Raw genomic sequence first — 17,463 nt, 5'->3', positions numbered from 1 at the left:
ACCCAACCTTACAGAGAATACATTTGGAGTGAGAAACTGTACTTTTATTTTGCTTTCAATATTCTGCATTTTCCTTTCCCAGTTCTCCTCATTTGTCTATTTCTGGGTATGCTTAAAGTACTTTTAAAAATTGGATCCTAGCCCTGAGAGACTTCGGCTAACCTTCCCCACAATGAGCTCCTGTGTTCACCCTTCTTAACCCGAGACACGGAACTAGTCAAGGATCCAAGAACCCAAAATGGCAAGAACAGATGATCTGGAGGGACTATGCCGGCCACCTGAAATGCATCCGCTTCACAGCACAGCATACACTGTCAGTGAGACATCATGGAAAATAAAAGGCTGAGCAACTCGCCGTTTGTAATGGCTTCTCCTTTTAATGACACAAAAGACAGACAAACATCAACACGGACCCCTTGAATCAGAAGCACCACAGCATCTGGGATCAAGGAGGGGCTTATCCCCTGTGCTTCCCACCAAACACATGCCAGAGAACTGAACTTTCCAGGGAAGTCCTGACACCCGCTGCTGTTAATCTGGACCAGGCTGGCTATGGCTGCTGCTTCTGGTCTTCAGCTGTGACTGGGCTATGTCAGCCAAGGCATTCTGTATCTTCTCTAGAAGCAGATCCCCACGATAAACCACCTCTTCCAGGCGTGCTGCCGCATCATGGTTCTCCTCCTCCAGGCGATACAGACTGGCGGCCTGGACAGTGAAAAGAACAGTGGACGTCATACATCCAAGTCATGCTTTCCACACTTGTGAATTCAGATACATTAGGCAATCTGAAGCACGCTGCACCATCGGAGACTGTTAGAACTATTTTCGCAAGAGCGTTAAAATGCAGAGGATCAGAGATGCAAGAGATGGGCTTCAACTTGGTGACTGACGACCGTTGCTTACCTCCCAGGGGAACAGCATGAATGATGAGCAGAGGTCCATCAGTGGCTATTAGCCACAGTGTGTGTGTGTATTTGGCCGCTGTGTGACACAGAATGTTGGACTGGATGGGCCACTGGCCTGATCCAACATGGCTTCTCGTATGTTCTTATGTGACACAGAGTGTCGGACTGGATGGGCCATTGGCCTGATCCAAGATGGCTTCTCTTCTGTTCTTATGTGACACAGAGTGTTGGCCTGGATGGCCCATTGGCCTGATCTAACATGGCTTCTCTTCTGTTCTTATGTGACACAGAGTGTTGGACTGGATGGGCCATTGGCCTGATCCAACATGGCTTCTCGTATGTTCTTATGTGACAGAGTGTTGGACTGGAGGGGCCATTGGCCTGATCCAACATGGCTTCTCTTATGTTCTTATGTGACACAGAGTGTTGGACTGGATGGGCCATTGGCCTGATCCAACATGGCTTCTCGTATGTTCTTATGTGACACAGAGTGTTGGACTGGAGGGGCCATTGGCCTGATCCAACATGGCTTCTCTTATGTTCTTATGTGACACAGAGTGTTGGACTGGATGGGCCATTGTCCTGATCCAACATGGCTTCTCATATGTTCTTATGTGACACAGAGTGTTGGACTGGATGGGCCATTGGCCTGATCCAGCAGGGCTTCTCATATGTTCTTATGTGACACAGAATGTTGGACTGGATGGGCCATTGGCCTGATCCAGCAGGGCTTCTCGTATGTTCTTATGTGACACAGAATGTTGGACTGGATGGGCCATTGGCCTGATCCAGCAGGGCTTCTCGTATGTTCTTATGTGACACAGAGTGTTGGACTGGATGGGCCATTGGCCTGATCCAACATGGCTTCTCATATGTTCTTATGTGACACAGAGTGTTGGACTGGAGGGGCCATTGGCCTGATCCAACATGGCTTCTCGTAAGTTCTTATGTGACACAGTGTTGGACTGGAGGAGCCATTGGCCTGATCCAACATGGCTTCTCTTATGTTCTTATGTGACACAGAGTGTTGGACTGGATGGGCCATTGGCCTGATCCAACATGGCTTCTCTTATGTGACTCAGAGTGTTGGACTGGATGGGCCATTGGCCTGATCCAACAGGGCTTCTCTTATGTGACACAGAGTGTTGGACTGAATGGGCCATTGGCCTGATCCAACATGGCTTCTTGTATGTTCTTATGTGACACAGAGTGTTGGACTGGAGGGGCCATTGGCCTGATCCAGCAGGGCTTCTCATATGTTCTTATGCGACACAGAGTGTTGGACTGGATGGGCCACTGGCATGATCCAACATGGCTTCTCGTATGTTCTTATGTGACACAGAGTGTTGGACTGGAGGGGCCATTGGCCTGATCCAACATGGCTTCTCGTATGTTCTTATGTGACACTGAGTGTTGGACTGGATGGGCCATTGGCCTGATCCAACATGGCTTCTCGTATGTTCTTATGTGACACAGAGTGTTGGACTGGATGGGCCATTGGCCTGATCCAACATGGCTTCTCTTATGTTCTTATGTGACACAGAATGTTGGACTGGATGGGCCATTGGCCTGATCTAACATGGCTTCTCTTATGTTCTTATGCTTTAAATCACAATCTGGGGTATGGAGACGTGGGCTATACCAGGTAACCTGATTAGAGAAAGGTTCCCTAAAGCTGGATTGGGAAAAGTTTCCTGCCAGAACAGGTACAAAGGTTGAAAAGGTGGAATCTTCCTTTGTTCAAATGCTTTGGCTACACACAGGGACCTAGTATGCTCTGCAAGGGAGCAGGGGGGGGAGCTGGGGTTGCATTTGCTCCATGACAACCAGGTAGGTCATCAGAGGCAATAGTCTTGTATTCACCTTAGTCTTAGGATTGTATTATTTACTAAGATCTGTAACCACGAGACATAACAGTTATTTTTCATGCATGTGCTCTAGCTTAATCCTTAGTAATAAAGTTTCTTTCTAAGAAAGCTGACTAATTCAAATCCTACTCACATGCCTCGATCACACACATGCTAACTTAATTTATTTATCAGATTTGTATCCCGCCCTCCCCCGACAGGCTCAGGGCGGCTAACAACAGTTTTAAAACATTAGTAATTTGCAAACATGTTAAAATTAAGTACATAAAAACATTTCCATGCATGTTAAAAATCCAAGATGGCAAGCTTCGGATTTCCATTATATTAGTTCAGGGAGATTGTTGGTGTTGAAGGTAAGAGCCCCCTCCCCCTAACCATTAAAGGCGAGCTTGAATAGTTTGGACTTAAAGGCCCTGCGGAACTGTAGCAAGGCCCGCAGCGCCCTGATGTTTTCAGGGAGGGCATTCCACAAAGTGGGGACTATTACTGAGAACGCTCTGGCTCTGGTCAATCGAGCTTCTTTTGGTCCAGGGATCTTAAGGAGATTTTGAGACCCTGAACGTGGTGCTCTCTGGGGTGCGTATGGGGAAAGGCGGTCCCGAAGGCAGACAGATCCCAGGCCATATAGGGCTTTAAAGGTTATAACCAGCACCTTGAAGCGAATCCGGAACACCACAGGCAACACGTGTAACGCTTTCAGCACAGGTTGAATGTGCTCCCGTACAGGTAGCTCCATTAACAACCTGGCTGCTGCGTTTTGCACCACTTGCCAGTCTCCGAAGTTGAGTCAAGGGCAGCCCCATGTAGAGGGCGTTACAGTAGTCTATTCTCGAGGTGACCACTGCATGGATCACTGTTGCCAAGTCATCGTGCTCCAGGTATGGAACCAGCTGCCTTATCCGCCTAAGATGGTAAAATGCAGATTTGGCAGTGGCTGCTACCTGGGCCTACATTGTCAGCTTTTACGTGCATGAAACAAGCAACACATAATGTAAGAATACACAGACCTAGGGCAGGTTTGTGACATTTACAGAGTCAGGGGTGGAAAGTCATGCTTTAGCCATCCTTCCTTTACGTCCACACACCTCTGATCCCTTGCAATGCCCTAACAATGCAGTGTGAGAGAGAAGCCTAGAGACACTTTCAAAGCAAACCCAATTTATTTTGCCAGAGCTCATGCTATTTTACATAAAGTAACCTTCCAGTTACTTTATGTAAAACTGAGCAGGATTTGTGGCAGAAGATAATACTGATGAAACCAACTGCTGGCATTTTATATTTTCAAGCGGAAGCTGCCATTTTTGCCTCCTTCCAAGAAGATTAAAGGCATACCTTGATCCCCAGTGCTAACCGGCGCCAATAATCTAGTCTAGTCTTCAGGGACTCCTACACAGGACCCGGAAAAAAAATGCCTTCAAACGGCATCCTGAAATTTAAAACCATATTGCACCCTACAGCAGAGAATGTTTTAAGCAGTTATTCCTGATTCCTAGATTTAAAGACAAAGAAACAGGAGTCCAGTCTGAATGTCATTTGGACCAAGAAGCTACCATAACCTTTGACAACCACTTATTCCAGAAAGTGGCAAGACAGTGGCGAAACACTTCCAGCTTGGCATTCCATTAAATGCCAGCTGAATGAGCACTCCGCTCACGTTTGCTCTAGACACAAGCAGCTATTTAATATACACCATTACAGACACTACTCTTTAGAACCTGTACACAGAAAGTCCACTTAACTGGGGGGTGGGGTGGGGAAGATATCTAAATGTACAACCCAAAGAATCTGGGGTTAGACTGTAGTAGGTGACAGCAAGAATGTATACCAAACAGTTGCACGCCAGACCAAGGACTGAGGTGATCCCCAGCAGGCTCCACCGCTGGCCCTGATGATTCTGCCACTGCTCCCCCAGCAACTGACACACGCAGAGGCCATTCTCCATTCATTGAGGCCTCCGCTACCTCTTCAAAGATATCAAGGTAATGCTGGGGAACAGCCAGGTTAGGATTGTAGCCAGCATGTACACTTCATCTAGGCACCCGACTGGCCACCCTCAGCCCCCTGCCCCCCTGTATTCACTAGCATACCCTCTTTATTCACTGGCACACAAGTATCTTCATGGGGGGGGGGGTTGATGAAAAAAGGTGATGTGCTTACTGCATATCTGTTTGCATCAGATATTATTGGAATTTCCAAGCATCCATTTGAATCACCTCTAAACTGCATGTTTACAGTTTGGTGTAGTGGTTAAGTGTACGGACTCTTATCTGGGAGAACCGGGTTTGATTCCCCACTCCTCCACTTGCACCTGCTGGAATGGCCTTGGGTCAGCCATAGCTCTGGCAGAGGTTGTCCTTGAAAGGGCAGCTGCTGTGAGAGCCCTCTCCAGCCCCGCCCACCTCACAGGGTGTCTGTTGTGGGGGAGGAAGGTAAAGGAGATTGTGAGCCGCTCTGAGACTCTTCGGAGTGGAGGGCGGGATATAAATCCAATATCTTCTTCTTCATCTTCTTTACTGGAGTACTGTGTGCAGTTCTGGTCACCGCACCTCAAAAAGGATATTATAGCATTGGAGAAAGTCCAGAAAAGGGCAACTAGAATGATTAAAGGGCTGGAACACTTTCCCTATGAAGAAAGGTTGAAACGCTTGGGGCTCTTTAGCTTGGAGAAACGTCGACTGCGGGGTGACATGATAGAGGTTTACAAGATTATGCATGGAATGGAGAAAGCAGAGAAAGAAGTCCTTTTCTCCCTTTCTCACAATACAAGAACTCGTGGGCATTCGATGAAATTGCTGAGCAGACAGGTTAAAACGGATAAAAGGAAGTACTTCTTCACCCAAAGGGTGATTAACATGTGGAATTCACTGCCACAGGAGGTGGTGGCGGCTACAGGCATAGCCAGCTTCAAGAGGGGGTTAGATAAAAATATGGAGCAGAGGTCCATCAGTGGCTATTAGTCACAGTGTGTGTGTGTGTATATATATATATATAAATTTTTTTGGCCACTGTGTGACACAGAGTGTTGGACTGGATGGGCCATTGGCCTGATCTAACATGGCTTCTCTTAAGTTCTTAAGTATTTGCATGAGTCACATGAACAACATTATAACGAGTTGTTTGGGAATGAGTCAGGTAGCTTGCCGGTTGTAAAGAATTTTATGCCAAACAGATACTAAAGCCAGATACTTTTAAAAGTGGTCAAGGCATTTTGATAAAACACTGCTTCATGCACTGAGATGAAAAGAAAGGAAACACAAAGCACATGAGAAAACCCTCTCTCACCTGTAATGTAGCTGTGGATTCTTCGCTAGGCAAGGAATCTATTAAAACATCAATATCCTTAGCAGTTCTGGCAATCAAGGCTGCAAACAGCTGGGCATATTCTGGAAAAGCAATAACATTTGTCATTAAAGAATATTAAACCAAGCTGAGTCTGTTCCAGTCACCATATTTTAAAAAGAAAGGCTTTTAAAAGACAATATATGTGAGAAAATTCAGCACAGCCGGTATTCTCAAAAAATGGGCAAAGTTAAGGGGCTGCGGCTTTGTAGCAGATCACCTGCTTTGCCCACAGAAGATCTCAGGTTCAACCGTCAGCATCTCCAGTTAAAGGACAAGTAACAGATAGAGGCAAAGATACCTTCCTCTGCCTGAGACTTTGGAGACTCACTGCCAGTCAGCAGAGACAACACCAAGCTAAGAGTACTACTATAAGGGAATGATGTCCGTTCATTATGGATTTATATAATACACAAAACCAACCATTTTAAACAGTCATTTGGAATAAATGAAATGGAGACTGAGCATGGAAAGTCTAAAATGGTAACACCACATTTAGGGTAAACTGCAGATGTTTAAAGTACACTGAGAAGCTCATTTATGAACAAAAAGTTACATTCTAAGAAGGAGCCCACTGATTCCCACAGAAAAGCAACAACAACAACAACAAAAAAGCTGCTTTTTTCTTAATGCTCTTAAAGGAATATACCATATTAGCTGTCACAGTCTGCAGGAAACCATCAGCTTGGGAGAACAATAATTAGCATGTACTCCCAAACATTTGGCATACTCTTGAACTAAAGTACCATCCAAATAATCTTGAGAATAAAAACTAAAATACAGTTTAGGAATGAAAAGCATATTTTCTAACAGACCTAATTAACCTAATTAATAACAAATTCTAAATCAGGGGAGTCAAATATATAGCCCACAGAACCGCCACAGGCTCAGATCTGGCCACAAACAACTTCTTTCTCCTGCTTCCTTTTCCAGGGCTGCTACTGCAGCCACACCATAGTTTGCTTTTTCCCCGGCTCCCTCAGTGGCTGTTTGCTTCCTGCCCCTTGCCTGCCTGCCTGCCTGCCTCCCTCCCTCTCTCTCTCTCACACACACAGCTCCCTTAGTTGCTGCTTCCTGCTTTGTGTAGGAGATACAAAGACAAGAGATAAAAAAAAAAAATCAAAGTCTGAGTCCCATGGCAGCTTTAAGACCAACAACATTTTATCAGGTATAAGCTTTTGAGTGCAAGAACACTTCTTCAGAGGAAGGGAGGGAGGGATTCTTCTGACAAGCACAATTTATACTGAGGAAATTATTTTGACTTATTCTGAAAAGTTTATTGGGAAAAAAAAGACTGGATTTCTCTGTTCCTGTCTGGATTTTATTTTCTTTCAAAAAGACCCTGATTTGGAATTAGAACACTTGGGACTGGTTCTTATACCTTGGAGAGTGGAGTGATTTCAGATGCCAAATGATAATAGCACACATTGGTAATGAGACCCTGGAGGTTCCTTCCAACTCTATGATTCTCTGAAAATTAGATCTCAAGTCAGTCCTGAAGGATGCACTGTCTTGAGCTTCATTATCAATTGCAATTCAGCAGTCTCTCCTTCTAATCTCCTTTTGAAAATCCTTTGTAAGAGCTCTGCTACTCTTAGGTCAGCAACTAAATGCCTTCGTTTCTAATGTCAAACTTATGTCTATCAATTCTTTACATCCGTCCTTGGGGAGGGACGGTGGCTCAGTGGTAGAGTATCTGCTTGGGAAGGTTCAATCCCTGGCATCTCTAAAAAAGGGTCCAGGCAAATAGGTGTGAAAAACCTCAGCTGGAAACCCTGAAGAGCAGGGGAGGGATGGTGGCTCAGTGGCAGAGCATCTGCTTGGGAAGCAGAAGGTCCCCGGTTCAATCCCTGGCATCTCCAAAAAAGGGTCCAGGCAAATAGGTGTGAAAAACCTCAGCTTGAGACCCTGGAGAGCAGGGGAGGGACGGTGGCTCAGTGGCAGAGCATCTGCTTGGGAAGCAGAAGGTCCCCGGTTCAATCCCCGGCATCTCCAAAAAAGGGTCCAGGCAAATAGGTGTGAAAAACCTCAGCTTGAGACCCTGGAGAGCCGCTGCCAGTCTGAGGAGACAGTACTGACTTTGATGGACCAAGGGTCTGATTCAGGAGAAGGCAGCTTCATATGTTCATGTTCCTGAACTGAATCTTCCTGGATGAAACTGAGATCTAGGTTTACTAATGCTGCTATCTCCATGCCTACTACCCCTCTGCACAACACACCTAATCCATTACACCATTTATTGGTGTAAGTGTGTGTGTGTGCGCACCTGGAAGTCGTGGTGACCTCTGGTGACTGACTCCTACTGAGGGCCTGGAGGATATTCAGAGAGGTGGCTGAATCAATCCTGCCCCCACCTCCTGACTTCTGGTATTCCAAGGAGATCTCCCATCCAAATACTTGCCAGAGTTGACCCCGCTTAGCTTTTGAGAGTGTGCTTGCCCAGGCTCTCCAAGTGTGCTATTGTCATTCACCTGCTATTGCCATTTAGCACCTGAAATTACCTTTATAAAGTTTGTATCTCCAGTACTTCATGTTACATTTTATGGCACGCATGGCTCGACCCAATAAAGTGACATTTATGTTAGATCCAGCCCTCATAACAAATGAGTTTGACATCTCTGTTCCAAACTGTTGTTTCCCAAGTTACATCCCAGTTTCCCAACTAATATTATCACCATGTGTGGCCAAGATAACAATGTTCTTGGAATGCGCTACTGATCGCTCTTATCAAAGGTGTACCTCAAACTGAGAGCAAACTTTGACTATAATAACTAAATGATTTTGTGTATTGATGCCAGGCTCCTACATTTTGTAAGCCTTTAAGAAAGCAAACAGAATCAGACAACAACAATTTAGAAAAGTCAAGTGAAGAACTCTGCAACAACGCTTGGCTTCACGTGTGGTCCTTGAGAGTGCAATAGTTCTCTCTCCCCATACTACAAATCAAGCAGACAGAAAAATGAAATTTACTTGCCTTCTGTAGGATTAGATTGCTGGTCTTTGTTTATTGCAGTTTGTATGTTGCTAAAAGATGCAGGTGGGGCACACTGCTGCAAGACTCCAATCGCATTACAAAACTGATCTGCAAGCTGCAGTTAAAATACAGAACGATTAATTTCCAAAATTATGCTATGTTATAATAACTAAATACCACATGACAACAGAATAGCATCTGTTAGTTAAATGGAAACACATCTGGACAGCAAATGTATCTGTCCTGCCAACTATACTAACATACATGTGATCCTTTGAAATGCAAGCAGAACTGATGAAATAGAATTCCAGATACAAACAGAATTCAACACACCCAGCTCTTCTTTGCCCATGACAATAGCCAACTAAGGAACCACTCCAGAGATCAATGGGATGTAATGCTAAAAGCAAACTACAATGCATGCAACAGCACAAGCACAGATGCTACCGGCCCCATATATTCTCAGCAGCCCTTGAACTGGATACATGATGGAAACAGAAATGTCCCATTTTTAACTCCAACTCTCCAAAGCTTTTGTGCTATGCTGCCCAATAATGTGTGAAATGCAGGGGAGAGACCTTCCCACCCTACTTCCAGGAGGCGTTTTGGATGGCCACTGCTGAACTTTTAGCCTGGCCTGAGAAGTTTATCAAATATTACAACAGAAAAAAAAAGGGGGGGGGGATCCTATCTATCATCTACCTAGTGCCTTTCTACCCTATGGTTCCTCCTGTAAATGAGGGCAGCACACAGGATTGTCCTCTTCTTCATTTCATCTGTACGAGTTAACTGAGGCTGTATGCATTTGCTAAACCCTCGCCCCCATTCAATCCTAAACCCTCCAGCTGTCAGAGGAAGGGCGGCTCAAGCTACCCAAACTCTTCAGGGAGCACCAAAAAGGGTTCAGAGGAAAAACTTCACAGCAGCAACAGTAAGCACTGAGCTAGCACTATTGGGTATCTGTATGAGTTAACTGAGGCTGTATGCATTTGTTAAACCCTCGCCCCCATTCAATCCTAAACCCCCCAGCTGCCAGAGGAAGGGCGGCTCAAGCTACCCAAACTCTTCAAGGAAGCACCAAAAAGGATTCAGAGGGAAAACTTTACAGTAGCAACAGTAAGCACTGAGCTAGCACTATTGGGGATCTGTATGAGTTAACTGAGGCTGTATGCATTTGTTAAACCCTCGCCCCCATTCAATCCTAAACCCCTCAGCTGCCAGAGGAAGGGCGGCTCAAGCTACCCAAACTCTTCAAGGAAGCACCAAAAAGGATTCAGAGGGAAAACTTTACAGTAGCAACAGTAAGCACTGAGCTAGCACTATTGGGGATCTGTATGAGTTAACTGAGGCTGTATGCATTTGTTAAACCCTCGCCCCCATTCAATCCTAAACCCCCCAGCTGCCAGAGGAAGGGCGGCTCAAGCTACCCAAACTCTTCAAGGAAGCACCAAAAAGGATTCAGAGGGAAAACTTCACAGCAGCAACAGTAAGCACTGAGCTAGCACTATTGGGGATCTGTATGAGTTAACTGAGGCTGTATGCATTTGTTAAACCCTCGCCCCCATTCAATCCTAAACCCCCCAGCTGCCAGAGGAAGGGTGGCTCAAGCTACCCAAACTCTTCAAGGAAGCACCAAAAAGGATTCAGAGGGAAAACTTCACAGCAGCAACAGTAAGCACTGAGCTAGCACTTTTGGGGATTATCCTCTCCTTCATTCCATCTGTGCGAGTTGACTGAGGCTGAATGCATTTGTTACACCCTCGCCCCCATTCAATCCTAAACCCCCCCGCTACCAGACGAAGGGCGGCTCAAGCTACCCAAACTCTTCAAGGAAGCACCAAAAAGGGTTCAGCGGGAAAAACTTCACAGCAGCAACAGTAAGCACTGAGCTAGCACTATTGGGGATTGAACATATGAAGCTGCCTTCTACTGAATCACACCCTTGGTCCATCAAAGTCAGTATTGTCTTCTCAGACTGGCAGCGGCTCTCCAGGGTCTCAAGCAGACGTTTTTTACACCTACTTGCCTGGACCCTTTTTTGGAGATGCCGGGGATTGAACCTGGGTCCTTCTGCTTCCCAAGCAGATGCTCTGCCACTGAGCCACCGTCCCTCCCCAAGGAGAGGGATTGTCCTCTCCTTCATTCCATCTGTGCGAGTTAACTGAGGCTGTATGCATTTGTGAAGCCATTCAATCCCAAACCCCCCAGCTGCCAGAGGAAAGGCGGCTCAAGCTACCCAAACTCTTCAGGGTGCACCAAAAAGGGTTCAGGGGGAAAACTTCGCAGCAGCAACAGTAAGCGCTGAGCCAGCACTACTGGGGACTAGATGCTCAGATTCTAATTCAGGGTGCCCTTTGCATCCAGGCACAAAGCCCGCCTGCTCAAATGCAAAGCAAACGTCGCGCTCTGAGGGTTCTGCCCCCTTCCAGCCACGCTCCCCGCTTCGGGGCCTCCGTTGCAGCCTTCCCGACCTCCTGCCCAGCCGCACTCCCGCATTCAGCGCCGGGCGCCCCTTACTGAATTCACGGCGTCCTGGAGCTGCGTTAAGCGATCGGCCATCGCTTCCAGGGGAGCCGCGGGAGCAGACAGGCGGAAGCGCCCTCGCCAGAGCAGCCAGCCAATCAGAAGACGCTGCGTCGTCCAGCGGAAACGGCTCTCGGAAGGGACACTCTGGCCGGGCGGCCCTCTATGGCATGGCGTGGGCGGGGCGAGCGAACTGCTTCTTGGCTGCCCCCTGCTGGCGGGGAGGGCGAGGTGGGAAGTCTGCCCTGTGGCTCCTCCGGCAACTGAGGGCAGCAGACGGGATGGTCCTCTCCTTCGCTCCATCTGTGCGAGTTAACTGAGGCTGTATGCATTCGTGGAGCCGTTCAGTCCTAAACCCCCCAGCTGCCAGAGGAAGGGCGGCTCTACCCAAACTCTTCAGGGTGCACCAAAAAGTATTCAGAGGGAAAACTTCATAGCAGTAACAGTAAGCACTGAGCTAGCACTATTGGGGTTTCTCCTCTCCTTCATTCCATCTGTGCGAGTTAACTGAGGCTGTATGCATTTGTGAAGCCATTCAATCCTAAACCCCCCAGCTGCCAGAGGAAGGGCCGCTCTACCCAAACTCTTCAGGGTGCACCAAAAAGGGTTCAGAGGGAAAACTTCGCAGCAGCAACAGTAAGCACTGAGCTAGCACTATTGGGGATTGAACATATATGAACATATGAAGCTGCCTTATATTGAATCAGACCTTTAGTCCTTCTCAGACTGGCAGAGGCTCTCCGGGGTCTCAAGCAGAGGTTTTTCACACCTACTTTCCTGGACCCTTTTTTAGAGATGCCAGGGATTGAACCTGGGACCTTCTGCTTCCCAAGCAGATGCTCTGCCACTGAGCCACCGTCCCTCCCCAAGGAGAGGGATTGTCCTCTCCTTCATTCCATCTGTGCGAGTTAACTGAAGCTGTATGCATTTGTGAAGCCATTCAATCCTAAACCCCCCAGCTGCCAGAGGAAGGGCGGCTCAAGCTACCCAAACTCTTCAGGGAGCACCAAAAAGGGTTCAGAGGGAAAACTTCACAGCAGCAACAGTAAGCACTGAGCTAGCACTATTGGGGGTTGTCCTCTTCTTCATTTCATCTGTACGAGTTAACTGAGGCTGTATGCATTTGTGAAGCCGTTCAATTCTATACCTCCCAGCTTTGTGGCGACAATACGCCTTTTCTTGGAACTTCGTTTTAACGCCATGCTGGGAATTGTTAGGAAGGGAACTGAAAACAAATCAGCCAGTATCATGATGCCCCTGTATAAATCGATGGTGCGGTCTCATTTGGAGTACTGTGTGCAGTTCTGGTCGCCGCACCTCAAAAAGGATATTATAGCATTGGAGAAAGTCCAGAAAAGGGCAACTAGAATGATTAAAGGGCTGGAACACTTTCCCTATGAAGAACGGTTGAAACGCTTGGGGCTCTTTAGCTTGGAGAAACGTCGACTGCAGGGTGACATGATAGAGGTTGACAAGATTATGCACGGGATGGAGAAAGAAGAAAAAGAGGGACTTTTTTTTAATGCAATAATTCAGAGCAAAAGGTGTCAGTTATCAGTGACTGGTAAACAAAATGTTGCAAGTGTGCTAATGTTTTAAGCATGTTTTATTTTAAGCAAAAAATATCTTTGTGTTTGTGCCCTTCATAAAGTTTATAGCTGTGCTACCTGGCATTACTTTTTTTGACACACATGGCCCAGCTGAATAAGGTCTCATTTATAGTCAAATCTGGCCCTCATAAAAATGAGTTCGACACCCCTGGTCTAGCCTTTCTCTTTTCCTTTCCTTGCACCCAGCTCAGCCAGATCTCGCAAAGCAGTAGTTAGGGTGTTGCAGCAAGATTAAACAACCATTCCCTCTCTTAATTTCTCTCCCTTATTTCCACCCACTTTTCTTTCATTTCTGTATCCATTCACCTAATTTTTCTGTGTCTCTTCCCCCCTCCCCCCACCCCGGTATTTTCAGTTCTTGGTCTCAAGTCCTTCTCATCTCCTGACAAAAATATGTAATCTTTAATTGAAATCTGCCTCCCTTCCTGAGGACTGGAAGGTAGCAAATGTCAACCCCATATTAAAAAGAGTTCCAGAGGAGATACAGGAAATTACAGGCCAGTCAGTCTGACTTCAATACTGGGAAAGTTGGTAGAAACCATTATCAAGGACAGAATGAGTAGGCACATTGATGAACACAAGTTATTGAGGAAGACTCAGCATGGGTTCTGTAAAGGAAGATCTTGCCTCACTAACCTGTTACAGTTCTTTGAGGGGGTGAACAAACATGTGGACAAAGGAGACCCAATAGATGTTGTTTACCTTGACTTCCAGAAAGCTTTTGATAAAGTTCCTCATCAGAGGCTCCTTAGTAAGCTCGAGAATCATGGAGTAAAAGGATAGGTCCTCTTGTGGATCAAAAACTGGCTAATTAATAGGAAGCAGAGAGTGAGTATAAATGGGCAGTCTTCGCAGTGGAGGACGATAAGCAGTGGCATGCCACAGGGCTCAGTATTGGGTCCCATGCTCTTTAACTTGTTCGTAAATGATTTGGAGTTGGAAGTAAGCAGTGAAGTGGCTAAGTTTGCAGATGACACTAAATTGTTCAGGGTGGTGAGACCCAGAGAGGATTGTGAGGCACTCCCAAGGGATCTGTTGAGGCTGGGTGAGTGGGCGTCAACGTGGCAGATGAGGTTTAATGTGGCCAAGTGCAAAGTAATGCACATTGGGGCCAAGAATCCCAGCTACAAATACAAGTTGATGGGGTGTGAACTGGCAGAGACTGACCAAGAGAGAGATCTTGGGGTTGTGGTAGATAACTCACTGAAAATGTCAAGACAGTGTGCGATTGCAATAAAAAAGGTCATCGCCATGCTGGGAATTATTAGGAAGGGAATTGAAAACAAATCAGCCAGTATCATAATGCCCCTGTATAAATTGGTGGTGCGGACTCATTTGGAATACTGTGTACAATTCTGGTCACCGCACCTAAAAAAGGATATTATAGCATTGGAAAAAGTGCAGAAAAGGGCAACTAGAATGATTAAAGGTTTGGAACACTTTCCCTATGAAGAAAGGTTAAAACGCTTGGGGCTCTTTAGCTTGGAGAAACGTCGACAGTGGGGTGAAATGGTAGAGGTTTACAAAATTATGCATGGGATGGAGAGAGTAGAGAGAGAAGTCCTTTTCTCCCTTTCTCACAATACAAGAACTTGTGGATATTCAATGAAATTGCTGAGCAGTCAGGTTAAAACGGATAAAAGGAAGTACTTCTTCACCCAAAGGGTGATTAACATGTGGAATTCACTGCCACAGGACGTGGCGGGGGCGGCTACAAGCATAGCCAGCTTCAAGAGGGGATTGGATAAAAATATGGAGCAGAGGTCCATCGGTGGCTATTAGCCACAGTGTGTGTGTGTGTGTATATATATATGTATATATGTGTATATGTATATATGTGTATATGTATATATGTGTATATGTATATATGTGTATATGTATATATATATATTGGCCTCTGTATGATACAGAGTGTTGGACTGGATGGGCCATTGGCCTGATCCAACATGGCTTCTCTTATGTTCTTATCTCTATCCTACTTAGTGACAGAGTGTATTTAAGAATAGTACCCTAGCAAACCTTTGTTAATGTTATGAACAGAAGGCACCGGGTTTGCTGGGCACTGTACATTGCGCTGGTTCTGCTGGGCTTCCAACCCCACCTGGCTTGAACTGTGATTCTGTGCTTGACATCAGTTGGCATTGTTGCAATGGCACTGGGTTTTGTTTAGCACTCTGTTACACTGGAATTGCTGGGTACTTGGTACATTGCACTGGTTCTGCTGGGCTTGCAAAAATGACCCCCACCTTTAGTTACTACTGTGGAGATTCTCTGGTTTGACTCTATCTCTTTGGAAACAATGGAGGGTGGGGGCACCTTCTTTTGGAGGTAGTGTGTTTCTTAACATCAGTCTGGTGAAACTTAAAATCATAGAATCATAGAGTTGGAAGGGACCTCCAGGGTCGTCTAGTCCAACCCCCTGCACAATGCAGGAAACTCACAAATACCTCTCCCTAAATTCACAGGATCTTCTTTGCCTCTGTTTAAAAACCTCCAAGGAAGGAGAGCCCACCACCTCCCAAGGAAGCCTGTTCCACTGAGGAATCGCTCTGTCAAGAAGTCTTAACTGTCACTATTTTGTGTTAGTAAGTTAGCGCAAAGGCAGAATCCTAGCTCTCAAAAATGCCTTGTAGATGTTTGGGATGGTCAGTTCTTGGGCTTTACAATGGAGTACAGAAGCTCTTCCATGTGCTTGCTCTGAACATGAGTGGTGTGATAGTTTGTTTGTTTTTTTGCTGTCAAGTCACAGCTGGCTTATGACCACCCCGTAGGGTTTTCAAGGCAAGAGATGTTCAGAGCTGGTTTGCCGTTGCCTGCCTCCACATCCGCCTGATGAGCTTCTGAGATCTTACAAAACCAGGCTGTCGCGCTATCCAGGTCAGAACTAGTCGGAGAGTAATGCGACTGGGCCAAGTCAGCCAGCAAGCTTCCGTGGTACGAGTGGGGATTCAAACCTGGATTTCCCAGATCCTAGTCCAACACTTTAAGCACTATACCATGCTGGCCCTCATGATGGAATAGTGTGTTGGAATCTGAATCTTTTTTTTACTAGCACGATTATTATATAAGAAGTTAGATAAAAGAACTTCACTGTCCGCATTTCTTTTCTGGCCATCGAAACGAAATCTGGGTCCAGTGGCACCTTTAAGACCACACTTGGTTCTGCTGCCTCAGACCGCCGTGCAAAAGAAGAATGGCAGCACAATATATGGAATACAAAAATATCAAAAATATTGTGCAAGACACACACGCTTGAATAGTTTATACAAAATTAAGTATATTGTCTTGTGTCATATAATGAACAGCCTACAAAAGTAGGCATACATTCATACAATCAGAAAATAAAGCCAAACAAGAGTCTCAAATACAGTATTTCAGGGAGGACCCCTCACAGTCTCTTAATTTTCCAAATAGAGTACTAAGACTCAATAATAAAGTTCCTCAGGAGTCCCTCCATAGCTTTTTGGCTTCTGAAGGAAAAATTCTTGCCTTCACGCAAGCTCCGGCTTGCGGAACGCAATCAAAGTGGAACACAATCAAAGCCGGAGTTTGTGTGAAGGCAAGAATTTTTCCTTCAGAAGCCAACAAGCAACGGAGGGACTCCTGTGGAACTTTATTATTGAGTCTTAGTACTCTATTTGGAAAATTAAGAGACTGTGAGGGGTCCTCCCTGAAATACTGTATTTGAGACTCTTGTTTGGCTTTAATTTCTGATTGTATGAATGTATGCCTACTTTTGTAGGCTGTTCATTATATGACACAATACAATATACTTAATTTTGTATAAACTATTCAAGAGTGTGTGTCTTGCACAATATTTTTGATATTTTTGCCTCAGATCGCCATAGCTACACACATTCATCTATTTTCTGTCCATTATTATTATCGGTTTTATTTCATGATTATTACTGAACATTTTTTGTATAGCGGAGGGGCCTTGACCTGGATAGCCCAAGCATAGCATGATGTTTTCAGATCTCAGAAGCTAAGCAGGAATAATACAGGCACAGGCAATGGTAAACCATCTCTGAACATATCCTGCCTTAAAAACTCTACAGGGTTGTCTTAAGAGCCAGTTTGGTGTGTGAGAGCCAGTTTGGTGTAGTGGGTAAGTTCGCAGACTCTTATCTGGGAGAACCAGGTTTGATTCCTCCACTTGCAGCTGCTGGAACAGCCTTGGGTCAGCCATAGCTCTCTTATCTGGGAGATCTGGGTTTGATTCCCCCTCCTCCACTTGCACCTGC

At 45.8% G+C, this 17,463-nt stretch overlaps 1 protein-coding gene across 1 annotated transcript; it reads right to left on the bottom strand.

The window, feature by feature from the left end:
* Window positions 1-357: 357 nt before the first annotated feature.
* MED21 (mediator complex subunit 21) lies at window positions 358-11,805 on the bottom strand. The gene is made up of 4 exons (XM_060257478.1): window positions 11,604-11,805; window positions 9,087-9,201; window positions 6,056-6,156; window positions 358-705 (listed from the first exon to the last, which is right to left on the bottom strand). Exons 1-4 carry the CDS (start codon window positions 11,643-11,645, stop codon window positions 532-534), a joined length of 432 nt encoding a protein of 143 aa, XP_060113461.1. The 5' UTR covers window positions 11,646-11,805; the 3' UTR covers window positions 358-531.
* Between the last annotated feature and the right edge of the window lie 5,658 nt (window positions 11,806-17,463).

This window comes from Heteronotia binoei, chromosome 17 (genome assembly GCF_032191835.1).
Source record: "Heteronotia binoei isolate CCM8104 ecotype False Entrance Well chromosome 17, APGP_CSIRO_Hbin_v1, whole genome shotgun sequence".
NCBI lineage: Eukaryota > Metazoa > Chordata > Lepidosauria > Squamata > Gekkonidae > Heteronotia > Heteronotia binoei.
This window is presented reverse-complemented; position numbering and strand designations above follow the sequence as displayed.

Excerpts from the sequence above, each read along its gene's own strand:
- MED21 (XM_060257478.1), bottom strand. The coding sequence starts at position 11,645 with ATGGCCGATCGCTTAACGCAGCTCCAGGACGCCGTGAATTCA. Across the intron at positions 6,157-9,086 it reads GCAATCTAATCCTACAGAAG|AATATGCCCAGCTGTTTGCA; the intron begins GCAAGTAAATTT and ends TTGCTTTTCCAG. Across the intron at positions 706-6,055 it reads AATCCACAGCTACATTACAG|GCCGCCAGTCTGTATCGCCT; the intron begins GTGAGAGAGGGT and ends TTCACTGTCCAG.